Here is a 26,165-nt window from a genome sequence, read left to right on the forward strand (position 1 = left end):
TACTGAGGCAGCCTGCTCAGGTAGTGAGTTTTCCATCACCAGAGGTAAAGTAGGACAGTGTTGGGTGGTGCCAAGTCCAGAGGCCCTCTAATGGACATGTGACCTCTGTGAGCACTCCCCTGTGCCTTGCTGTTTGCCTTTTGTGCCTTGCCCTTTAAGAACGGTCTGGACTCCTGGGAAAAGTGTCCAAGGTGGGCTGGGCTTTGAGAAGATGGGAGGGGAGCAGTCGCCAGCTCTGGGGCCTAGCCCACAGCAGGAGAAAGGGCACAGTTGTGGGCTGGGCCCTCAGGGATCTGTTCTTGCCGCTGCCCGCTGCTCGTGCAGGCTGTGTGGCTTTGGTCCAGCCACACCCCCTCTGGGAGACCTGTGGCAGAATGGCAGCTCCTGTGCACTGCCTGATGCCGGCAAGCCTCAGTCAGTGGTGTCTGCTGCTGTTCACACCATGATTCCTCCCAGGATCTTGGCTCCTGTCTTGGCTCCTGGGCTCCGGTGTCTCTAGGGTCCTGGGAATATGTCTCCCTTTGTTAATCCAGCCTGCAAATCAGAAGCTCTTATTTTGCCAACCAAGCCTTCCTTGGAAGCCACTGACCCAGAACTCTCTCTTTTCCTACCCCATCCCCATCCAAACCAGGGTTGGCCTGGCCTTAACCATTTGTTTCACCTGTGAGTTTGGGAGAGTCTCTTTGCCCACAGCCTTGCCTCCTCCTCTCCACCTGGTCCCATCATCCTTGTGGACTCAGCTCAGATGTTGCTCCTCCTGAGCAGAGACTTACAGTTTGGCCCCGAGTAGATGGTGCTCTGTCCTGGGTCTGGAGACAGCTTTCCTCCCGAGTCACCACCCTGCCTTTCCTGTCTGCCCTGCCAGGCTGACAGTTCCTTGAAGGCAGGGGCTGTGGTGACACTCCCACTTGACCTCCTGGACCTAGCATTGCAGAACAGGCACTAGTGAATGTGTGTCCAGGAATGACAATCAGTGAGTGACTGCCCCCACCAGGCACAGCTTGCAGGCCGGCATTGCCATGTGTCCGTGTGTCCTCGCACCAGACCTGCGGTGATGCCAGAGTTGGGAACTCTCCACAGGCCCTCGCCCTCGCCCTCGTTGCTGCTGCTTCTCTCTCCCTTCCCCACTGCTCATCTGGGAGTCAGTCCTTGGCCTCTTCCTTCTGTGCCCTGTCCCCCAGATGAGCCCAGCAGCTGCCTGCTCTCAGATTAGTGCCTTTATGTAGACCCCTTCAGTGAACTCAGAGGTGTGTCTCCAGCTGCCTCTTGACTCAAATTCACTGTGGCCACAGGGCTCCCGACCTTCCCCCGTGAGCCTGCTTCTCCTGCCACCCTGTCCCAGCTGCTAGTGTTCACCTGTCACCTGCTTGACCAGGAAGCTGTGCAGACCTCTTGGCTCCTCTTTTTCTCTCACCTTATCTCAGGTACTGGTGGATCCTGTCGGTCCCATCTTCACTATATTTTTCAGAACCAACTGCTTTTCCTTGCCTCCATGGATGGCAGTCCAGCATCTCCTAACAGCTTCCATTTTCGTCCTTGGAGTATTCACATCCAGCCAGCTCCTACCCCCTTCCATATCCCCTAACACAGTTCTCTACCCTGCAGGACACCCCTCCTGGCTGGCCCTTGGGCCTGCCTAGCAGGCCTCTTCAGGGCCCTGGCATTGGCTGTCCCCTCTACCTAGAATATTTGCTGGCCTCATTCTGTCATTTCTTCAAATGCTTGCTCTAATATCCTCTTCTTTGAGGACCCTCCCCTGACCTCCTACTTAATGTGGTGTGTGCCCACCTGCCCTCAGCACTCCTCCCCTCCTTCACCCACAGTGCTCATGACTGCCCTTCCTATTACACGTCTGCTTACTCAGCCATTGGGCCTCCACTTTTTGAGTGTCCCCAGGATGGCCGGTTCGTCTGTCTTGTTCACCATGAAATGAACCCCTGGTGCCAAGAACAGTGCTTGTTGGCACATGGCAGGTACTCAGTATATCTCTGTCCAATGAATGGATGCCTAGACAGGTGGATGTCAGCACTGTACTACTCTGGGTAGTGAGCACCCTGAGGGCAGTGCTGGCTGCGCTCAGCCACCACCTAGGAAGCACCCTGTATGCAGCCTCTGATGGTATCACTCTTCCTGCAGACATCAACGAGTGTGTGACGGACTTGCACACGTGCAGCCGGGGCGAGCACTGCGTGAACACAGTAGGCTCCTTCCGCTGCTACAAGGCTCTCACTTGCCAGCCGGGCTACACTCTTGAGGAAGGCGAGTGCGCAGGTGAGGACAGGTCTGCAGGCCTTACCCCTGACCTGTCGCCTGACCTGCTGTCTCCACCCTCCCGCCCCTTCAGACCCATTCCTGACCTGCCCAGAGTCACGTGCTCCCAGCAGTTAGGTTTTATGCCTCTGGGAAGACCCCACAAATGATGATGTTTGAGGTAGAGGGGGTGTCTGAGGCCGATGCGCTAGGCTAGGGTGTGCTCCTGGCTTTGCTACCGTGGCTGGTGTCTGGTGCCACATATCCCCTCGCCATGCCTCAGTTCCCATTTGTATGTTGGGGTGGAGCTCCATGGATCACTTCTATCCCTTTAACTGGAAAATTCTAGCTTCCTAGAAAGAGGGAGAAGTTTCACTGAACCTCTTCCTGTGCCTATAGGGTTCTGGGTGGCAGGGACATGTGGTAGGCATGGTGTCCTTGTTCCTGATCTCCTGGTGAGGGATATGAGGCCACACAGGCAAACAAGAAGATGGCAGAGCAGTCTTGGCTGGGTGCTCTATTAGGTGGGGATTCAGAGGGGGCCCCTGTGGAGGTGAAGTCGGAGTGAGACCTACATAATGAGAAGCTCCTGGGAAGGGTGTTCTAGGCAGGGGAACAGCAAGTGTGAGGTCTTTTGAGAGGAGAGAGATCTTGGCACAAAGAACAGAAAGAGAATTTTGAGGGTTGTAGCAAGCATGCCGACAGCTTGGAAGGAGGGCACAGGGTCTGCAGACCCTGTTAGGAAAGGAGCTTGGAGTCTGTTTCACATGTGATATGAAGCATTTTGTTTTTAACTGAAAATGTCCAGAAGAACATCACCAGGGAGGGAAGACCTCCTGAAATGCTTGTTTGTTACAAGTCCCCAAGGATGATGAGAAGGAGCCCTGAGGTTGGGTGTGAGCTCAGGGAGGTGGATTAAGACTAGTACAGTCCTGTCTGGCTCTAAGCTGATTGCGGAGTTGGAGGTTGGATGAGCTAGGAGGAGAAATGAGCCCAGCCCCCTCTGCCTATCTGAGTGCACACACGTGACCACCCACAAGGGCAGACGCAAATCTAGGGCCAGCCCCTCTCGAAGAAGCCAGACGCCTGGGGAGGGGTGCCACCTTCCTGGACATGCCCCAGTATCCCCTGACCCTCTCAGCACAGGGTGCTGGGCTCCTTGGAGTGTGGAGAGGCTGCCTCTCAAGCACCAGGTGGTAATCAGAAGGGGCTGTGCACGTTCATGTCCAGCTGCCTGAAACCCAGTACAGGGCCCCCCAGAGACTGGGCTACTATGGGAAAGTAGTGGAAGCTTTGGAAACCAGAGAGGGGATGGATGGACAGAGGACATACAGACTCATGGGCCTTGGTCTGGCTGTCAGTGAAGCCTAGTGAGTTTCAGCCTGCCCTTACTTCTGTGTCACCTTTCTGCTCTGCCTGTTTCCTGGTCTGTAAAGAGCGGCCTGATTGCCCGCTGTGCAGGAAGTGCGGGAAAGCAGAGGGCGAGTGCCGGGTAAGCCAAGGAGCACTGTGTAGAGGTGGGGCCCTATTCACCTGCTCAGTGCCATAGTAGGTAGGGGCAGCAACTCCATCCAGGTCTGGCAGCTCCACCCTCAGAAGCCATGAGCCTTGCTGCTGCCAACGCCACTTCCAGAGAAGCCTGGGCACTTGCCCTTAGGGATCTGAGCTCAGGTCCCCATTTTTGCCTACCCAGGGAAGCTTGGGGCAGTGGTTAAAGGTGCAGGCCCAACCAGCACCCCCTAGCTATGGAACCATGTCTGTGCGTCGGCTCCCCCTGTGTAAAAAGGGGCTTGCTATAGCCCCTACTTTCTAGGGTTGTTGTGAGCATTAAGTAGATAAATACATCTGCGTGCTGGGGACAGTGCCTGGTACCATGGAAGAGCTCAGTAAATATGGCGATGCCATTATTTCATTGTTATTGGGTGTGGGCTGGCAGCGACAGTGCTCTGCCCGATTCCCGTGATGCAGAATACCTTAGTAACCAAGTTCATGGTTGGATATGCGGGCAAGGGCCCACCAGCCTGCCAGCCCCTGACTCCCTGCCTCTGTGCCAGATGTGGACGAGTGTGAGCTGGGCACGCACAACTGCCAGGCGGGCTTCACGTGCCAGAACACCAAGGGTTCCTTCTACTGCCAGGCGCGGCGCTGTATGGAGGGCTTTCTCCAGGACCCCGAGGGCAACTGTGTGGGTGAGTGGGGTGGAGAGTGCTCTGTCCCGGGTGTCTTACGAAAGGGCCGTGGGCCAGAGACTCTGAGGGTTTAGAGATCAAGGAGATCTGGCTTGCTGCTCTTACTCTCGCCCAGCCCCAGGTGTCACCTGCAGATCAGAAGCTCTTTTCCTGAGCTGTTGAACCTTGGCTGAGTTACTTCTCTTGTCCTCAGTTTACCCATCTGTGGGGTTGGACTGGATGAATGTGTACCCAGTTTCTTTCAACCCAGTTAATAGGAAGGATATATTTTATATCTTGACATGGTGCGCAGGCGCGCGCGCGCACACACACACACACACACACACACACACAACTGGAACACAAACCTCACAAAACATTACTTCATGTGGTACAGTAATGGGACCTGGAGGCTGATTGCATGTGTACTCATGGGTTGAGACCTGCAGTTTGACAGATACTGGCTTCGTTGTCCCCATGTGGATCTGATGAAGTCTCATGCTCTTCCCATCTCTCTTCCACGGCTTCCAAAGAGCCCGTGGTCTGCAGCCAGGAGGCTCCATCCACCCAAGGCTGCTGACCATGAGACCTGGAGGCGGAGCACCAGTATCCCAGAGGACCGGCACCATCAAGGCCACACTCACCTAGGGAGGGATGAAAGACAGAGGGAGGTGGAGAGGCAGGCCCTGTGTGGGCCAGCCACTGGTGCAGCCAGAAATGGATCTGTTAGAGTACAGCTCTGTCACATGCCCCCTCAACAGCTTGTGGGATGAGTGTCCCCATCTTACAGAGTGGACACTTTATCTGAAAGCTTCCTTAAGACTCTTCGGGGATCCCTCTAGCCAGTCTGGGATGTGGAGTACTTCCTGAGGCACCCCCTTAACAACTGTGTCTCAACATTGTCACAGGACACGGGCAACCCCTCAGGACACTACAAGCTATGGACATGAGAAGGTTGCTGTGGTCTGCCCTGGGACACCCAGCCAGGGTCCGGGCAAGGTGGGGCAGGGTCTACCCGACTGCAAGCATTCCTCAGTGATTCACTCTCTGACATTTCCTTCGCCACTGCTAGATGTCTGGGTGGAACAAGACATCTTAGAGGGGAGAGATTAAATAAGCAAACACATTTATACAAGTGGCAGCTATTCAAGGGTGCTTTTCTCAGTAATAAAACAAGTAGGGATACAATGGTCAGGCAGGGCATCCCTGAGGAGGTGACATCGGGGCAGGGCCTGAGGAAATAAGGGAGCCAACCATGAAAATAGTAGGGGGTAGTGTGTGCCAGAGGAGGGGTGACAGAATGTGCAAAGGCCCTGCGTGGTGCTGTGCCCAGGCCTGGTGGGATGAGAAGGAGGCCAGTGGGCTGGGTACAGTGTGCAATAGCAATAGGGGGTGAATTTGACAAGCTGGCAGGTTTGGAGAGGCCAGAGATGGGTATGACTTGCCACAGTTATCCTAGAAGTCAGCCTTGATTCCCCCCACTCCCTGGCTTTAGCTGCTCCATTAGAAAGCAACTGGCAGGTGCGGGGGTTCTGAAAATTGGAGCCTTTTGTGCCATGGAATAATCTGACCCCATAGTCCTAACCTGGGCTGATCTGGAGCCTAGGACCAGCCTCCTCCCAGTGTAGCCCTGGACCCAGATGCTGGGGCTGGGGAGGGGCTGTGCCAGGCTCTCTGTCACCCACACCCACCTCTGCAGACATCAACGAGTGTACATCACTGTCTGAGCCATGCCGCCCTGGCTTCAGCTGCATTAACACCGTGGGATCCTACACATGCCAGAGGAACCCACTGCTCTGCAGACGTGGCTACCACGCCAGCCAGGATGGGACCAAATGTGTGGGTAAGGCCAGACAGCTCTCTGCCCCCACACCCCCAGCCAGCCTTGGCCTTCCTGGGTTCCTGGCCTGTGGGAGTTCCCTGTAGGGGGCGAGCTTGGGCCTCAGGGTGTCTTTCTTACCTTCCCCTGGCAGATGTGAATGAGTGTGAGGAGGGCACACACCACTGCAAGGAGGGCCAGGTGTGCCACAACCTCCCTGGCTCCTACCGCTGCGACTGCAAAGCCGGCTTTCAGCAGGATGCCTTTGGTCGGGCCTGTGTAGGTAGGTGGAGGCTGGTTGCCAAGATCCCTATCCAGCTCCCCTGAGCAGTGCCCACCTGCTCCAGGCCAGCCTTCTGGCCGCCGTCTCCTTTCTGCAAGCTCCTACCTCACCCTGACCTCTCTGTGCTTGACTGCTCTCCTGCCTCTTGTCTAGCCATGGCTCTGCTCCCTCTGCTCTTCTCAGCCTCGTCCCCGTTGCCCTCTTCTCTTGCCCCTTGCTGTGTCTATCTGTCCCTCTGTCTGCCTCCAGTCTCCCTCCAACACTCTCACTGCCTTTCTCCCCTGTCCTCAGTCTTTTTGCTCCCCCCTCTCTGTCTGGCTCTCTCCCTCTCTCTTCTGGGTCCCTGGATCCCTCTTCCAGCCCCCTCTTATACTGGGGGTGGAGGGAGCCAACTTCCGGGAGTTGCCCACCCGCCTTCGTGGCCTGCCCACAGATGTGAATGAATGCTGGACCTCCCCTGGCCGCCTGTGCCAGCACACGTGCGAGAACACGCTTGGCTCCTACCGCTGTTCCTGCGCCTCCGGCTTCCAGCTGGCTGCTGATGGCAAGCACTGCAAAGGTACCGGACCCGGCACTCTTCCCCAGCCCTCCTCACTCTCCTCCTGGGAAGGAGGATCTGCTGAGACCCTTGGGGAAGCTGTGCACCTCTCCCTGACCACTGGGCCTGGCAAAGGAGCTGGCCCTGCCCTGGGTCAGGACCTGGCCAGGACAGAGGAGTGTGACCAGGCCCAGCTGCATCAGACAGCATTTGAATGTACTGCTAAACTTGACCTCATTCTCACTCATTCATTCATTTGTATTATAATCACATGTGAGCACCTCCTTGTGCCTGGCTGGCAGCACAGTGTTGTAGGGATGCGGCCTCTTCCTCCGAGGCATTGCTGTGGTCATTCATTCACTTTCTGGCCCTTAAGCCTTCACACACCCCATCCCTACCTAATGCCCTTTGTCTACTGCTCTACTGGCTGATGTCTGCCCAGGTTAGGCTCTACAGAGATGAAACCAGTGTGGCCTCTGGGCCTGGAAGCTCAGAGCCTGACAGAGATCATTCATTCATTCATTCTGTGTGTTGTGAGGTCCTGAGGATCTAGATGGGAATCAGTGACCTGGGAGGCCCTGCCCAATCTGATTTCCCTCCTCCCACTCCTTCTAATCACTCTGTTCTGACCACACCCACCTCCGCTCTGTTCCTTGAGGGCACCACGCATGCGCCAAGTGCCATGCGCCATCTCAGGGTCATTGCTCTTGTACCTTCTTCTGCCTGGTATGCTTCCCTCGATGCCCACGTGGCTTCGAAATTGCAACCCTCCCAGACACAGTGCCTGCCTCCTTCTCTGCTCTTTCTCCATTGCACTTGCTACCTTTTGACACACTGGTTATCCGACTCATTTAATTAGCTCCATCTCTCCTCCATTCCTCTGCAACACACATCAGTGGGACTTTAACCCTCTTGTTCACAGTGACATGCCCAGTGCCAGCAGTTCTTAGCTGGGTGAATGAAAGACCCATCTTGCCCACAGAGTCCAGTCCATGTTCCATCTAAGCCACTCATTGTTCCGCTCACATTGTCCTGCACGCCAGCACTTGTGCCTCCCCTCCCCCATGCAGTGGCTGATGTTAGAGGCCTGCGGGGTTCCTTGTTAGCACCTGGGTGGCACTTGGAGAGCCATGTGTGCCATGTGCTGAGGACCCTCAGTAGGGAAGCATCTAGTTCCTGACCAGGGATCTGAGTCCAACCTGTGGCTGCTTCTTCCAGGCAGCAGGCCAGGCCAGGACTCCATAGTAAGTCCAGCCCTGCCCCTGCCTCAGCTGCCTGCCCCAGGTGTGCCACTTGTCGTTATCTGGGCCTCTGATTCCTCATTTGCTCGAGGGGAGGCTGGAGCTAATGTTCTCACAAGAGACACCCCAGGTGAGCCTGGAGTCTGGTTTTCATCTCTGGGTTAGGGGATTCCACTGTGACCACCACTGGTCTCCCTGCAGATGTGAATGAGTGTGAGACCCAGCGCTGCAGCCAGGAGTGCGCCAACATCTATGGCTCCTACCAATGCTACTGTCGCCAAGGTTACCAGTTGGCCGAGGATGGGCACACCTGTACAGGTACCTCAGCTCTGTCCAGGGCCTCTTCCTGAGAGGCACCCCTTCCCTGAACACCTGGCTCCCAGAGAGTCTTTGCTTGGCCAGGGATACAGAGGACACTCAGAGGCTTTAGCATCAAATCAGAGTTGGAGTCCCATCGCTGTGACCTCTGGCTGTGTGACCTTGGGCAGATGCTTCCTGAGTCTAACCTTAGGCCCCTCCCCTGCAAAGTGGAGACCTGGTCCTGACCTGAGTGGGATGAAGGGTTCAGTTGAATGCATCCAGACCTGTGTTTGGTACCTGATTGTTCCTTAGCTGGTAGTATTTGTGGAGCAGCCCCAGGGAGCAAGCACTAGAATGGGAGTCCTGTTTTTGCTGTGTGGCCTTGGGCAAGTCTCTTCCTCTCTCTGAGCCCTATTGTCCTCTGTAAAATGGACCCCCGAGCTCACATGGCTGTGAGTGGCTGGGCCCTGCCATTGGGCAGTGTCACAGAGTGAACCTCTCTCTGGCAGACATCGACGAGTGTGCTCAGGGCGCCGGCATCCTTTGTGCCTTCCGCTGTATCAACGTGCCAGGGAGCTACCAGTGTGCATGCCCAGAGTGGGGCTATACCATGATGGCCAACGGCAGGTCCTGCAAGGGTAAGCAAGGGGTCCCTGCCCACCAGAGCCTCAGCCAGGACCCTAGCAGACTTGGAAAGCCTCAAACAGCATTCTGTGCACTTGGAAGTCTGACACCAAGGGCTTAAGTACAGAATGGCCAGTGTCTCTGGTGATCTGTGGCTGGGATGGGAAAGGTGACAATCTTTCTGCTTTTTGACCCAGCTTAGAATTTTCCAGACTTGGACTCAGCTCTGGGCCTTGCCCTAGGAGCAGGGCAGAGATCCTGTGGGTGGTTCTAAAAGACACAAGAGACCTGTCTAGTGAGAAGTCTGCAGAAGAACAGCCTTAGGGGTCCCAGTCTCTGTCCCCAAGTGTTCCAGATGCTATCCAGAGACCAGGCCAGCCAGGTCTTTGGGCCCAGAGGGTGAGGTGGGTCCCCCAAGTGTCGGCAAAGGGATCACAGAGAGGCTTATCTCAGAACCACATACTGAAAAGACTCCCCAGTCAGAGGTGTGCAGGGCTGGGAAGGGATACAGAGGAGAAAGTGGGCTCCCTGGCACTGGAGACATGCAGAGAGGATCTGGGCAGTCGCCTGTTAAATGTGCAATCGAGGGACTACTTCCCTGGAGGGGGAACCAGGTTCTGTGACATTTAATCTTCTAAGTTGGAGAGCTATAATCTTTAGTTCCATCGGAATATACTGAGGCCATAAAATTCTGGCAAGTGACCAGCACAAGGTGGAATGGTCTGGAATCCACCTGGGGCAGGTTATAGCAGCAGCACTAGCAACCCCCTGGGAAAACCAACCACTCAGCTCCTCAGAGCATGGCCACCTGTGCCTCCTGGCATGCATGACCAAGTCTTTCCAGGCAGTGGAGCTGAGAGCCTCGAGGCCCCTGGGTTGCAGTTTTGGTCTCCTTGTGCTTCTGGGGGCCAAGGGTCAGGGTTGAGGCTTGGAAGGGTACAGAGCTAGACCAGTTGTTGCTGCCTATAAGTGAATCCTGAGATCAAATTCATAGGTCTCAGCCAACCGTGTGTGTGTGTGTGTGTGTGTGTGTGTGTGTGTGTGTGTGTGTGTTTAATGTAGAATAGGATATAGGACCAGGTAGGGTGAAATAGACATGATGTAGGTCAGAGTGCACTGTGCCCATAAGGCTTGTTTCAGTTCACATGTGTGCCCTTAGTTCCAATGCAAAAGGATTCCTTACTGTAGGTTGATGTAAATTAATAATAATGAATTAAAAGGTTCTGAGAGAAAACAGGTAAATTAGGACTTGGAGGCCTGCTGGGCTCACTCACAGAAGCTGACCTGGGTCTCCCTAGCTGCAAACCACTCTGCTTTTTAATTTTTAAAAAATAATTGGTATAGACTTCATAAAAGGTAGGGATTTTACCCACCATAAACTGAGCTGTGTGGGAAATACTTTATGTTCCCAGAATATGACTTCATTCTTGAGATTGAGGCTCTATCCCTGCGGAAGAACAGTGTGGTCACTTCTAAGAAGGCTGTCAGAACCAAGTGACTTTTGCTCTTGATGGCACTTCAGGTTGAAAACCTGGTCACATTCAAGACTGTCTCTCCCTGGCCCCTCATCCCTGGCCCACGCTAGCCAGGGTCAGAGGAGTGCCCAGACGTCCAAGGTGCCTGTGCTATACCAGAGGGCTCCCTGGGCCCAGGCTCTGCTGGCCATAGGCGTGTCTGATCGCAGCGCTGGTCTTGCCCTTTTGTCCCCTCACAACCTAACCAGTGGCCCACTTCTTTGAGATGCAAAAGAGCTGGTGAGGTGCAGGTCTCCTCTGTAGTCCAAACTGCATCGTCAGCCACCATCAGGAGGTCCTCCACACATGCCACTTTTATTTTCTGTCCAAACTGTTTTGTTGGAAGAGTCTGTGTCACAGGTGGACAAGGCAGAGCTCGAATGCTGGTTCTGCCTGGTCATGTCTGCTTCCCGAGTCATGTCCATGTGGTGCCCCTGTCTGCAGCCACTGACCTCCGAGCTGAGCAGATGCTCCTTTGTGCTCCCTGGTCCTGTTCTGACTTGGACCAGGCACTGAGTCTTAGGGTTCCAGTGGGGCGAGGCCTGGGGCAGTGTGTGCTGGCCAGTGTCCCATGTCAGCACCTGTCCTTCTCCAGAATAAGAAACTGGAAAGAAAGAGGTTAGGGCATGAGACTCGGCCCGTCCCTGGAACATGTGCTGAGGGAAGGGCCTTGACCGTATTCGCTAGCATGTGGAGTGGTGCCTAGCACATGATAGGTGCTCCTTGAACGTTCCACCATGCGACTGAGCTGAGAGGCAACTATTGCCGATATTTGGATGTTTTTCCTTCCAGTCTCTCTTTCTGCCAATATATATATATATATATATATATATATACCCATACACATACATACACATACATACCCCCCCTCCCATGCATACATATACCTAGATAGGTATATAGATATGTACATATATATATATGTATATATACACACACACACCCCATGTATATGCGGGGCAGAGCAAAAGTAGGTTTACAGTTATTTGTGTGGAAAATAATACAATAATTAATAATAATGCCAGAGTAAACTCTGTTTTGTTTACTCACAACTGTAGACCTACTTTTTGCCCCACCCTGTATACACAGAATATAATATTAGCTAAAATCATGGGGAAAATAACCTGGAATCCTGCTTTCTTAGTGCATGTGAAGCTCTTACCAGCATTTCCCTCAATGTGGGCTAGCTTTTAGCAATGCTGTTAGTCTCCCCACTGACTCTGTCCCCCATTTCTGCATTTCTGCTGTGGCATCAGCACCCCGGATGGGGCTACAGTGGCGCCCCTGTGTGTCCGGCCCTGTTGGCTCTCCCTTTGGCTTCAGCTCTCCAGGAGAGGCTTCAGGGTCAAAGCCCCACAGATGCCAGGGGCCTGGAAGCACCAAGGGGCAAGGACCCTGGGGTCCTGGGGAAGTCCCTTCTGAACACATCTGTCAGTAGGGCCAGGGCAGACAGTAAGAAGCTGCTCCCACCCTGTTCCTGCTCCACCCCACCCGGCTTCAGGGTCAGCACCTCCTGCTCCCTCTGTGGTGGCCAGCAGCGTAGAATGAGGAAAGGAGGAGGCCATCCCTACGTGTACATTCAATTATTGAACCATCAGGGCAGCAGCCACACCCATCCTGGCCCCACCAGCTCTGGCCGCCTGCCACGTTTTCTCCCAGATTGGGATCATGACATAGTTGGCAGAGGAGGAAAGTGGGTCTTGGTGAGATGAATAGTGTGAGCTGGTCTGCATTGTGAAGCATGGTAGGCAGGGCCTAGAGCAGTGATGGCGAACCTTTTGAGCTCGGCGTGTCAGCATTTTGAAAAACCCTAACTTAACTCTGGTGCCATGTCACATATAGAAATTTTTTGATATTTGCAACCATAGTAAAACAAAGACTTATATTTTTGATATTTATTTTATATATTTAAATGCCATTTAACAAAGAAAAATCAACCAAAAAAATGAGTGTCATAGGTTCGCCATCACTGGCCTAGAGTGAAGCAGGCCGGAGTCCAGCCATGGCCCTGCCCTGCCGCAGCTGTATGACCCTGGGCACGTCTGTGCATGGGAGGTGATCCCACACCTGCCTCATGGGGTCTGAGGATAGAGGAGTGACTAAGGGTGGCATGCCTTGAGCATTGAATGGACATCAGGTGGTAAACTTGGGGTACCAGTTGGCTATTGCTGTCAGTGCTTTTATGCTGTGGCTGCTATTGTGAGGAGTCAGCTTAGCATCATGACTGGGGCCCACATTTTGGCATTCGGTGGACCTGGCTTCAGCCCCCACTGCCATGCTGGCTGTTTGTGACCTTGAGCTAGGTCATACCCTCTCGGATTTCCAATTCCTCCTCTGGGAGGCCAGTGACTCTTATCCCAATGGGCTGGTAGGAGGATTGGGTGAGGAGAAATCCCTAAACGGGGTCAGTGTGGAGGACTGGAGAACAAATCTGCAGTCCTCCAGGGAAGTGCCTGGCAGCACCCAATGCCCCCACCTGGCACAGCCTTGGGCCTGTTGAAGCTGTGCTCTTTGAGCTGAGCGGCTGATCTTTACAGGAAGGTCTCTGGAACCCATTTACTTGATCCATGGGTCGCCTGTGGAACACACACACACACACACACACACACACACTTACACCTCATGCTTGCTTCTCTGAGCATTCCTCAGAGAGATTTACCCATGTGTTCATGTGTGTGTGTGTTTCAGGTGTGTGTGTATCTGTGTGGGTGTGCTTAAGCACATGTGTGTGCCCAACCATGTGCACAGGAAGCATGAGCATGTCTGTGCAGTTTATGGGGCATTTGTGTCTGTGCATTCGGAGTCTATTTACAAGTGATGAGTCTTGAACTTCCATCCAACAATACATGGAGAGTACATGCTCTGTGCCTGGCCCTCTGCTGGGCTGGGGGCACCACAGGACTGAGGAAGACCCTCTCCCCCTGCCCTCCTGGAGCCCACACTGAGGACAGGGAGGGTGGAAACTGAACAGACATACAAAATAACTAGGTGTGTTTGAGAGCAGGACAAGCAGTACAAGGAGAATAAAATGGCTTGAAATGGAGGGTGGTGGGGGAGGAGGACCACTGCAGGATAGTCAGGGAGAACATCCTTAGGGTATGACCCTGAGCTGAGACCTGAACGATGAGAAGGAACCAACCACGGGAAGATGTGGGGAAAGTCTTGCACCAGTGGGAACAGCATGTGCAAAGGCCCTGAGGTGGGATAAGGGTCAGAGCATTGGGGAATCTCAGAGGGGTCTAGCAGAACTGTAGCCCGAGTGGAAGGAGAGGGGTTGTACCGTAGGGCTTGGTGTCAATAGGCGGGCCAGAGCGTTTATACTGGGAACATGGGAAGCCCTCAGCGATCATGACAAAAGACACTTTTCATTTTAAAGCCAGGTCCTCTGGCTGCTTGCTGGGCATGGAGGGGACTGGATGGGATGTGAGTGGCACAGGCTGGAACTGTGAGCTGTGGTCTTGCAGTCAGGAAGAGCTGCTCTGAGGCCCAGGCCTCCAGCTTGGGTGATTCAGACAAGGGTCCCCAGCTGTGGGGGAATTCCTCCCATAAACTCTCCTCTCCTCCCCTCAGACGTGGACGAGTGTGCACTGGGCACCCACAACTGTTCTGAGGCCGAGACCTGCCACAACATCGAGGGCGGCTTCCGCTGCCTGCTCTTCACGTGTCCTCCCAACTACATCCGAGTCTCTGAAACGTGAGTGTCTCCCCCTGCCATGGGCCTAGTCACCCTGCAGACACCACGCTGCCCAGGGGCGAGGCCAGTGGCCGTGGGCCCTGCCTTAACCACCTCCTGCTCTTCACCTGCCCCCACTGCTGAGTCTGTGGTCAAATTGACCACAAATGGCACAAATGAAAGCACCTTGCAGAAAGTTCAGAGTCTAGAGAATGAAGAGAAGGTGCATAGAAAATCTCCCTCCCTGTCTTTCTCACACACTCACATACACGCCACATTCGTCATCTATTGCTGTGTAACAGGTTATCCTAACACTTAGCACCTTAACCTGACAAACAGTTATTCTTTAAACAGTTTTGGAAAGGCCGGAATCCAGGAACAGCTTAGCTGGATGGTTCTGGCTCATGGTCTCATGGGCTGCAGAGTCCGCTGTCCAATCACATGGCTCTGGGCTGGAGGTCTCAGCTCCACACCATGTGGGCCTGTCCATGGACATGCCTTCCCTAGCACAGGTCAGGGAGAGAACGAGGGACATTTTGCAAAAGTGACACATGCTTATAAAAACATTCAAATAATAGACCCTGGCCAGTGTGGCTCCGTGTTTAGAGCATTGGCCCATGGACCAAAGGGTTTTGGGTTTGATTCCCAGTCAAAGGCATGTACTTGGGTTACAGGTTCAATCCCCAGCTCCAGTTGGGGTGCCTGTGGGAGGCAACCAATCCATGTGTCTCTCTCATGTTGGTTTCTCTTTCTCTTTTCCCCTCCCTCTCTACCTAAAAAAAAAAAAAAAAAATCAATGGAAAAAATATCCTCGGGTGAGGATTAACCAAAAAAAATTTTTCAAACGAAGTGTGCCAACCGAAGTTTTTGTCCCGCCCCTCTAACAAATCATACAGTCGCCGACTGGTTGGAGTGTGTCCATCTTCTCTTTGGTCTGAACATAAAGTGCACACAGCTGCCCTGTCCCTGGTGCATTCAGCCGTTCTCATCTTGCTTTCTCTGCCTTGCAGCACTTGTGTCTGCATGTAGCCTGCCCCAAATGGTGTTTCCTGCATGCATGTGTTCATAATTCATTTAACGCTGTCCTGCTGGCAGTTTCACATTTTCCACTATTATACACTAGAGGCCCAATGCACGAAATTCGTTCAAGAATAGGCCTTTCTTTCCCCGGCTGCCGGCACCGGCTTCCCTCTGGGACCTGGCTTCCCTCTGGGACCTGGGCTTCCCTCTGGCCGCTGGCAGGCACCCGGGACCCGGGCTTCCCTCGCAGCCCCACTTCGTCCGGAAGGTCGTCTGGAAGGACGTCTGGTCTAATTAGCATATTATGCTTTTATTATTATAGATGAGGAATGTCCATGTGCATGTGTGTTGGGACATTTAGGGAGTATGCCTAGGCGACTTTGGGCAAGTGACCTCCCTTCTCTGGGTCCTGGCTGCCGCATCTGCAGCATGGGAGTGATAGCAGCACTGTGGGTTGGTGTGAGCATCAGATGACTGAAGATGCCAGTTTCACACAGTGGATGGCATGGCGTAAATGCCGCGTCTGTGCTGCTGGCTGTTGCTCCTGTGCCAGCCTTGTGCTGTGGCCAATTGGAGAATTCTGCTCAGATCTCTAGAGTTGCTGAGCTCTGGTGCCTAAATAGCATCCCATTTTGGAAGTAGTGAGCTTTTATATTGATTTAACAATGGAGGTGCTGGTGGCTCAGAGGGCCAAGATGAGGTCAGATTGTTGCTATGCTTAAAAATTGAGGCCTTGGCCCCCTAGGGTTTGGCTTTCTCACCACCCTCATCCAGCAGTGCTGGTCTTGAGGCTTCTACCTGAAAAATGGCAGGGCATCCCAACTCAGAGGAGGAAGTGGCCCAGAAGCAGTCAATTAATAGAAGAAAAGGAATTTGAAAAATGATTGCAATAATAAAAACACTCTGGCCTGGGAATCTATTCCAGTGGACAGTGTGCCAGTAAAGAAAAGGCAGGGAGGAGGAAGCACAGGGTGCACCAGAGCTGCTCGAGAGCTACGCCAGGCACTGTGGTGGGTGCTGCATGTGTATAAACTCACTCCACCCTTCCAAGGAAATATCTTACAGATGAGGAAGCTGAGACCCGCATAGTAAGGAGACTTAGCAGATGATATAAGGCTACTTAGAGCAGAGCTGGGGCCAGCTGGCCCTTGAGCCTGCCTCCACCATGTCCAGGATGGTGGACAGCAGGGGTGGGAGAGCCTGGGATGGTTGTTCGTGAACCCTGGCTCTCTGACCAAGCCCCGTGCATCCTGCAGGAAATGTGAGCGCACCACGTGCCATGACTTTTTGGAGTGCCAGAGCTCGCCAGCTCACATCACGTACTATCAGCTCAACTTCCAGACTGGTCTCCTGGTGCCGGCTCACATCTTTCGCATCAGCCCGATGCCCGCCTTTGCTGGGGACACCATTGCCCTCACCATCACCCGAGGCAACGAGGAGGGCTACTTCGGCACACGCCGGCTCAATGCCTACACCGGTGTTGTCTACCTGCAGCGGTCAGTGCGTGAGCCCCGGGACTTCGCCCTGGACGTGGAGATGAAGCTCTGGCGGCAGGGCTCTGTCACCACCTTCCTGGCCAAGATGCACGTCTTCTTTACCACCTTTGCCCTGTGAGGTGCCTGCCTGAGCGCCTGTGCAGGGCCGTAGCACTTGGGGTGCCCCTGATGGTCCCTGTGGCACCCTCCACACCACCCTCCAGTGCACCTCTTTCTGTGGGTGCTCAGCACCACGTGAGTGGGGCCTGGTTATCAGGGTGGTTTTTGCTACAACTGGAAAATAGCCTAATTTTGCTGAATGGATTCCTCTCAGGTTCCTGGGAGGGATCTTGGCAGCAGGAGGTCGAAAGCAACTCAAGGCACTTCAGGTGCCTGTGGGTGGAGTGAGAGGACTAAAGGCTACATGACGATTAAAGGCGGGAAACAGACCACGTGGGGCTTTGGACTCAACTGGATGGCCTGTCCCCAGTGTTGATATTCTATTTCATGTTTCACTGTGATTACTTCTCCACTTTAAAAAACCATCTTAAGTGTTTTTGTTTAATTATAAAAGTAGTGCACATACACTGCAAAAAATTTCAAATAGTACAAAAAGGTTATAAAGTAAAAAGTGACAAAAGAAAAACCCTTACTTCTGTCAAGTGTTTGAACCTGATGGTGTGTCTGAGGGCCCTGGGTCCCAGCCTGGGTGTTAAGTCAGTCTGTTGATTAAGAACCTCCTTGATGTCTGATGAAAGGAATAACTCCAAACTAGGAGTCCCATTGAGATGACAAGTTTGTGGTGTAAACATGCTGGCATTCTGGTCCTGTCTTCTTTCACCAATGCTTCTCCTCCCTCCTTTCCCCTCTTCTCCTCCTCCTTCCCCAAGTGTGGCCCTCAGGTTGGATATTGCCCAGAAACTCCAGTACTGGTCCCTCTCGCTAAGGCCTGTACACATCAGCTCAGGCAGAGGCCTTGGGCAGGATCCTGAGAGATGAGAGAATTCTTTTTTCTTCTCCACTGTGCACCTGGGGCTTTGAGCTGCTGTAAGGAGGATGCCTCAGGTTGGGAGGCCCCCAAGTGCACACTTGCCACTGCTCTTGGCCCTTTCTCTAAAGCAGGGATTCCAGCTGTGAGCAGTGTGTGGCTCCGTGGGCCTATGTATAGTGGACAGCAGCTGGTGTTGAAGAAATGGAATGGGACACTGTCAGTACTCTTTCCCTGGTGAAGAAGGCGTGGTCAGGAAATGGCAATGCGTGTGTCTGCGTGTGTCACACCCCCAATGCCACCGCCTTGGGCTTGTGATGTAAAACTATTTCTTACTGTGTGTGGCCTATTGGGATTGTGGCAAACTGGGAGCTCATGCCCTATGTGGAGGGTGGCACTTTGCAGATCCAGAAACTGCCGCCTTCTGGAGATCTGGACCCAGAAGGCCAAATGTTCCTATTCTTCAGGGCAAGTTCCCTAAGTACATTTTGATGTAAAATCTCCCAATTTTAAGATGTGATTAATTAAAACTTTGTAACCGCAGGTGTGAGCCTGCCATGGAAGGCCCACTGCCTTGTGCCCTTGGACTCTCCCTGCTCTTCACTGGCTCTTGCCGAGGCATTGCACAGAAGCCAGGGTCGCGTTCTCACTGGCTGACTGCCTCCATTCCTTCTGCTTCTAGAAACCAGAGCTGGCAAATCTGTCAGACACATTCACTCACCAGGAAGGAACAGACTTCCGCTCAAAAGGCAGATTGGGGACACTAGCAAGGGATGGGCAGCAACTGGCTACCTGGCAGAGGCCCCCACAGGCCTGCAACAGACTCCCACACTGTCCCGGGCCTTCTCCCAGCTCATAAGTGCTCCCCATGGGCCCTGGGTAACTGACATCACTTCCCAGGGTTTTGTCTACCTCAGCAGGTAGTCCCTACTTTTCTCTCCAGGATGTTGTGCCCATGGAATCAGCACACACAGTCTAGCTTGGCACCAGCTCATCTGAGGCTCTCCTGATGTGAGAGTTTCCAAGGTTCGGTGATTCCAGGATTCCAGGCTGCAAGGAGCTGGGCAAGCTACAGTTGGGAGAACAAGTCTCTACAAGGGTGTCCTCACTTCAGATGCCAGACAGAAGCTGGAGGGTTCCCACACCACCCTCACTTTCAAATATCAGGCTTTCGCCTCAGGATGTGTCACTATACTACAGGATGGGTGACAGTGCACCTAGTGTTGCCAGCCCAGGGGCCTATGGTGCCAGCATTTTCATTGGAGCTTGGTCACATACTGTCAGCATGGCTGGCCTTCAGTATCCAGTCCCTCCTGGAGGTGAGACTAATATGGCATGTCCCAAAGCCCCTATCATAAGCCACAGTATTAGACTATCCAGGGCCCAACACCCCCAGATAAACACACTCCAGTCAGGACTTTCCAAGGGCCTAGACCTCACCTCCCAGGAGCCAAGGGCCAAGGCCAGACTTCAGGGAAGAGAGGGCCAGCCCCTCCAGCCTCTGATGGAGGTTTTCTTATAGGACGATGGTATTTAGGCATCTACACCTAGTATTACTTGTTACCTCTCTTGATCTGCTAAATGTGCCTTATGATAAATATGTGCAGAACCATTTAGCATAGAAATGAGTGAATGTTTCCTCAGGCCAGACATCTCCCATCCTGAGGAGGCCATAACTCAGTGCTCCAGCATGTGGCCAGTGGTATAAGCATAACCTCACCAGCCATGCCAGTGCTGTTCCACACTGCAGCAGGTAAGTGACCTGGAAAGTGAGACTGGGCCCAATCAGTTACCAGCCATTCAGCCAGTCCATCAAAAGGTCTCCCACGTGAGGCCACTCAGGTTTGCCGCTTCCATTAAATCTTGTCAGGTTTCAAAAGCAGGAGTGGACTTGGCTTTGCCTTTCAGGCATCTGGTATGATCGAGATGAGGCTGTGTCCTCTTTCTCCAAATCTCTTGAGATAATACAATACTGGCCCAATGTTCTGCTGGGTTTCCCTCATTTATAACCCATTTGCCCCTTTTCCCTCGGCTCTCTCCACCCGCACTCCAGTTCTTCCACCCTTGGACGGTGCCTTCGGTTTGGCCCCTGTGCTGGTCTCGATTACAGGCAGCAATAGCAAATGCCTCCCTCCTCCACTCCTGTCCTGGTAGGGTGTGGTCATACAGACCTTCTGGGCCAGCTCCACCAGCAGGCACACTGCCACATTCACTGTCCGTCCTGCCAGGTAGGTGTAAAAGCAGTATCCACCCTGTCAGGCCCTTAGGATTTGTGACATCAATGATTAGAAGTTTAGTCACCGTTTCTTGCTTAGGAATTCTCCCTCCTTCTGGCACCCATAGTTGCAGCCTTGCTCTTGGGACAACAGCATCAGATAGGAACAAATCAAGTTGAGATGATGTTCCAGGGGAAAAGTATAGTCATGCCAGTATCCTTCCTCTGTGGAAGAATTGTGTCATCATAACAGGCCCCTCAGATCACCTAGAAAAGCAGAGGAGTCTATTCAGGGGGACCTGCCCTTGGCCCCCTCATGGTGAGTGTGAGCACACTGCTGACAGCATGTAAGCCAGCCCTTCATGCCTGCATCTCCATCACCTTGTTTTAGAAAACTGGTTTTAGTCCTCTATCTAGCCATTACTCCAAGGAAGATCTCTCTGCTCGTTGTTGGACACTGAGCTGTCACGAGTGTTCCTTGGGCTGATGAAATGGGAATGGGTGGTCCAAACTGGCACCTCTGTTGTTCCAGTAACTTACTGTGTATCAAGCATTTCCTTCTACCACTGGCTGCCATGTGAGGCCTAGCCCAGAGACCTCTTCCTGCCAAGATCCCTCTGCAGGGTCCGGGGGCTTACAGAATCAGTCCATTCTCTAGCAGTGCTCTGGACTTTCCCCAGGGGATCCTCCCCACAGCTATTTATAATTTCTGTCTCTCTAGTTGACAGGACAATTCTTGTTGACTTTTTGTGCCTCAGAGGGACAAGAGGAGTGTGTCTATATCTAACTAGTTCCTGCATTGCTGAAGCCCCATAGGTTCCCTTGTTTTGTGAACTCAGATGGCTACCTCAGTGTACACTAGTACGCCTGCTTGCCAATTCCAATCTATTTCCGGTCCTGGGAGGGAGTTCTTCTGATGGGCATCAGCATGTCCTACTTTAATATACCCTTAAATTCCCATAATGATTTCCATAGAACCTGGTCCACATGGGCACCCTTTTAATAGACCCATTTTCATTGCTCTTCTGATCATGCCATTGGCACTACCCATGAGTCAATGAAAAAAAAACTGGGCAAATGGCATGCAGCCAGCCTATTCTGCTGACTTGTTTTACTTCTTCCCTCAGAGGGGCAGCCTCCCAACAGGATGTTGTCCATACACCTTGAAACTGCCATCCATAAACCAAGCAGCTCTCTTTTGGTTAATCAACAGCTTTCAGCCCAGATGGTGTGGCTCAATGGTTGAGTGTTGATCTATGAACCAGGAGGTCACAGCTCCATTCCCAGTCAGGGCAAGTGCCCGGATTTTGGGCTCAATCCCCAGTAGGGGGCATGCAGGCAGTGATTCCAGACCCAGGTGATTCCAGACTCAGTCAAAGGGGGCACATCTCTTTGCTTGTGATTATCCCGAGTACCTCCCAGCACTGCCCTAGTAGTATCTTACTGCACAAACCATGTCCATTTTATCACGGAGCTCTTCTTGACACTCACTGGCCCTCCTCGAAACCACCCACAACATGATGGGGATTTCAGGTTTCAAGACTAGTTTATGGTTTTTAGTCATAAGAGCAGTCTCAGTCAAGGCCATGTCCAGTTGTCTCAATGGAAAATTTTTGAACCCAAGTTTCAGCAGCTGTATTGCTGGGTGGCATGTGCAGGCTGTACCATAAGCCTGAGTCTGCGGGAGGACTCCAAGGCTTTGTTGGATCAGTTTTATGTATAGGAGCTAGCAGTGTTCCCAGATGTGGGATATGTGTCCTCCAAAACCCAAGTAAACTGACCAGTTGCTGGTCTTCTAACATGTTTTGTCCACCAGTTCCCATCACTATTGCCTGGAGGTAGACATCAATGGCTTGTTTTATAGCTGGCTAGGTAAGCATCCCCAGTCAGACACAATGTCTATCTCAGGATGCACTCTGGTCAAGGAGACAGCCACGGCGTCTGCTCACACATCCCACTGCTCATCTAAATGTTCACCTTAATACCATCAGCCATTGCATTTCTGTATTCTCCCAACACAACTGTAGCTCCATTAGGACTTTACCAAAAAGCTTTTGGAATCACAGTGCATTGGGATCTCATAAGACAAGTGCTTGGGTGACACATGGGCCCAAGAGCATGGATGCCAACTTACCAAAGCAGATCTGGCTGCTGCTGCCTCAGCAATGGAGGAACACTGAGCCAAGTACATCACTGGCCACTGGCAGCAAGGGAACTACTGTGTTGGCCCCCTTCCATCTTGGGATATAAGCACTCTCTGAGGGCTTACAGAGTGTCTGACCCTCTGGCATCCTGTACAATCTGGGTCCGATCCACAGTGAAGCAGCTGAAAGACTAGCCCATGACCATGGGACCTACTGTTCATGCACAAACTACATGACCCAGAGGCAGCCAGCCTCATAGAGCGTGTGAACAGCTTTCTAAAGGTGAGTGAAACACAGGCTTGAGGGAATCATTATAAAACAATGGGGTGCCATCCTGTAGGATGCACCCCATTAAATCTGAGACCCCATATATGTTTAAAGGAAGGATAAGCTAACTAGGATCCAAGGAATGAAAGGAGTAGCCCCATTTGTCATGACCCCACTGGCCACTGAGTGATTTTGTTCTTCCTATCTCTGCAATTCTGGACTCTTCAGGGTTGGAGGTCCTAATCATTAAAGGGGCACAATCTTCCTAGGGGAAATGTTAAAGTCCAACTGACACAAATGGCTGCTGCTCTTAGATCTTCTGATTCTCTGGAATAGTAGGTAAGGAATGGATCCCCATACTGATGGAGTAATTTCCCTTGGGCAGCAGAAGGGACAGGGATGCCTGGACACAATGGGAGCAGGGAGGAGTACGAGGAGAACTGAAATGATCTCAAGTGTTCTTGCCTCATTGTACCTGTAAACAGATCTGTGCACAGCCCCAGACCAGCACTATGGTCAAGGTGTGAAACATCAAGCTACCAAAGATCCCTCAGAATGAAGATTTGTGTTAAACTGTCAGGTGAGTCCCCAATACTTGATAAGGTGATAACTAAGGGCAAGGGCACTTTTGATAGTGGGGGAGGGAGAGGATGAGTACCAGTGGTTGCCTCTGGTCCAATGCAGTGACAGGAGCTGTGGCTCACTCCACTCACTTTCTTTTCTGAGTTTTTTCTCTCATATAGATGAGTCCAACCAACCCTGCATGGAGAAATAGGATGCCCTAAGAATGCACCTGGCAGATCTCTGACTACGCGAGTGTAACTGACCATGGGTCCCACCTGCCAAGCTTGGAAAGCCTCTGCCATGTGTGAGCTCGTGCTTCCATGGGAAGTTCCCAGCTAGGGACCAAGCCAACCAGAAACACAGGCAGGTCCTTCCTGCAGACTCGGACTCCTCTGTGGCTAACTGGGTTGAGGGCTGTGGGCACTGCTGCTGAACCTTCCTTAGACGATGGCAGGCAGGGCCATGGCCTCCCAGGGTTCCTTCCCTCCCCTCAGATCAGACTGCTCTCATACTTACCCAGACCCCTCTGCGCATCTGTTTTTTTGAAAGAGCTGAATTTGCATGTGCATGCGCGCGAATAATGCTAAAGAGATATTTACTCTGTGTCCTCATCTCTGTTATAAACTAATCTAAATAAAAAGGTTCCAGTGACCAGGAGAGAGACTAGTTTTCCTTTGGGGGTTGGATTCCAGGAGTCTATGACCTGCCTTCTGTGTAAACCAACCGAGGCTGCTTTTTCTCACTGAACAGCCCATATGCAGATCGATCCCAGGAGTGGGGTGTTCGGAATGGCAGACCCTAACTGTGGATTGGCCAAACCGTGGTCAGAAGTGAAAGCTCCCCTAGAAATGATAACTTTTTTAAAATGTATTTTTATTGATTTCAGAGAGGAAGGGTGAGGGAGAGATAGAAACATCAATGATGAAAATCATTGATTGGCTGCCTCCTACATGTCCCCTACTGGGGATCAAGCCCACAACCCAGGCATGTGCCCTGACTGGGAATCTAACAGTTACCTCCTCGTTCATAGGTCATAACTCAATCACTGAGCTATAACAGCGGGGCAGGAACTTTTTGTCTGGTGACAAAGAGCAGTCAGTCTGCCTATTGTGTCTTGGGAGAAAAATCTAAGGAGGGTGGATTGCGTTGCCACCTCATTCTGCTGTCCTTTCAATCCTGTAAGAAAAAAGATAAGCTAAGTTTGAAACCTGTCAATCTGACAGCATCCAAGGATGAAAATACGAGGGGCTTATTGTGGCTCTTCTCTCTTCTCTTTCTACCAGGGACATAGGGGGGTGGGAGGCTTACCATCAGGGGCCACCTCCACATTTCACATTCACCAGAGATCCTCGACTCAGAAGACACTGTGCTCTGTGTGCTTCTCACAGGTGTGTATTGTTAAGAGTTCACTGTGGTGAGAAAACTTACTGAATAATCAATGGAACACTCACTAGAGAGAACCCTGATAACCAAGGACCAAAAGTGGAGACCGCACAGAGGCTGGTAGGAGGGGCAGAGGTGCAAAAGGGCTGGCTGGGCCCCCACAGACAGCAACTGAAGTCCCAGAGAGATATCTGGGGGTTGCCAATGAGAACTCTGGCGTCTAATTCCCAAGCTGGGCCCCCCAGCAGAGAGCAACAGAACTGAGAAGGGTACCCACATAATATCTGGCTGTGAAAAACAGTGGGGTAGCTGTCTGCCAGGGAGAGATGGCTGGAAATTCATGCACCCTCTTAAAGGGCCAATGCATAAAATTCCCTGTGGAGCCACCCATCTTGTGCTCTGACAGAGGAACAGCAGAGTGGACTGGAGCTGGGTGAGCAGAAGCCAGGATCGAGGGCTCTGGGGTTAGAGCTCAGAAGGCAGACACCCCAGTTTCCTGTGCTGAGCCATTTCCTCAGGCTGAAGAGGTAATCTTTCTCATGCAGACAATTGCTATGCAGGCGCCATTGCCTGGGGGGAAGAAAGCTGACACACCCTATTGGAAAATACTTTGCCCCTTAGGAGACTGAGAATAACAATTAGCCTCCAGAAACAATTAACCCACCCTATTGAAAAAAACTCTTGCCACATCTGTGGATGATTGCCTGAGGGAAGATCAAGAGCAGTGGTTTTCAACCTTGGCTGCACATTAGGATCACCTGGGAATCTTTTTAAAATCCTGATTTCTGGGCCTCATCCTCCAAAATTCTGTTTCTTTGTTACTAATGTTGTGGCCCCACCCCATAACAAAGAAACAGAATTTCTGGAGGATGAGGCCCAGAAATCAGGACTTTAAAAAGATTCCCAGGTGATTCTAATGTGCAGCCAAGGTTGAGAACCACTGATCAAGAGGAATCCTATCAGTCTTCAGCCAGAGGTGGTCTCTGGAGCCTTTGAGTCCTTGCCTGAGCTAATTGTTCAGAAACAGTGTTTCACACTGTCCTGCACTAGAGATTGGGAGGCATAGCAGATCTACCTAATACATAGTCACAAACCCAAACAGGCAGCCAAAATGAGGCAACAAAGAAACTACCCACAAATGAAAGAACCAGAGAATTATTGAGAAGAAGATATAAATGAATGGAGATAAGAAACTTATATGAAACAGACTTCAGAATAATCATAGTAAAGATGTTCAACAGCATGAGAAAGGATATAGTAATTATGAAAAACAGTTGTAAATAAAGATTGATATAGCATAAATAAAAAATACATTGGAATGAATACACAGCAGATTAGGGGAATCTGAGGATCAGATCAGTGAATTAGAAGACAGGATTGAAAAAAATCAATCAGAGAACCAAAAAGAAAAAAAAAAACAATTAAAAAACAGGACAGCTTAAGGGAGCTGTGGGACAATGTGAAACATAACAATATTAGAATAGCAGGTGTTCCAGAAGAGGCAGAAAGGGAGAAAGGGATAGAGAATGTGTTTGAAGAAATAATGGCAGAAAACTTCCCTAAGCTGGTGAGGAAAAAGTCACACAAGTTCAGGAGGCACAGAGAACCCCAAGCAAGAAGAACCCAAACAGGCCCATGCCCAGACACATCGTAATTAAAATGCCAAAAATTAAAGAAAAAGAATCTTAAAAACAGCAAG

General features: G+C 52.0%; 1 protein-coding gene across 5 annotated transcripts in view; it reads left to right on the forward strand.

Annotated features, from left to right (window-relative positions):
- FBLN2 (fibulin 2) overlaps nucleotides 1–17,551 on the forward strand; it is a 102,750-nt gene extending 85,199 nt beyond the window's left edge. For 4 of the 5 annotated variants that reach the window (XM_006085763.3, XM_014453175.2, XM_023751447.1 and 1 more), the window contains 9 exons: nucleotides 2,137–2,271; nucleotides 4,305–4,439; nucleotides 6,118–6,261; nucleotides 6,392–6,520; nucleotides 6,954–7,079; nucleotides 8,501–8,617; nucleotides 9,109–9,237; nucleotides 14,308–14,431; nucleotides 16,687–17,059. In XM_006085763.3, coding sequence (XP_006085825.1) covers nucleotides 2,137–2,271; nucleotides 4,305–4,439; nucleotides 6,118–6,261; nucleotides 6,392–6,520; nucleotides 6,954–7,079; nucleotides 8,501–8,617; nucleotides 9,109–9,237; nucleotides 14,308–14,431; nucleotides 16,687–17,044 — 1,397 coding nt within the window. In that variant the 3' untranslated portion in view covers nucleotides 17,045–17,059. Of the gene's footprint in view, nucleotides 1–2,136; nucleotides 2,272–4,304; nucleotides 4,440–6,117; nucleotides 6,262–6,391; nucleotides 6,521–6,953; nucleotides 7,080–8,500; nucleotides 8,618–9,108; nucleotides 9,238–14,307; nucleotides 14,432–16,686 lie in introns of all 5 variants that reach the window. The other variant, XM_023751445.1, reaches the window with a different exon arrangement.
- The last annotated feature ends 8,614 nt before the right edge of the window (nucleotides 17,552–26,165 follow it).

Source organism: Myotis lucifugus, unplaced genomic scaffold (genome assembly GCF_000147115.1).
Source record: "Myotis lucifugus unplaced genomic scaffold, Myoluc2.0 scaffold_21, whole genome shotgun sequence".
NCBI classification, from domain to species: domain Eukaryota; kingdom Metazoa; phylum Chordata; class Mammalia; order Chiroptera; family Vespertilionidae; genus Myotis; species Myotis lucifugus.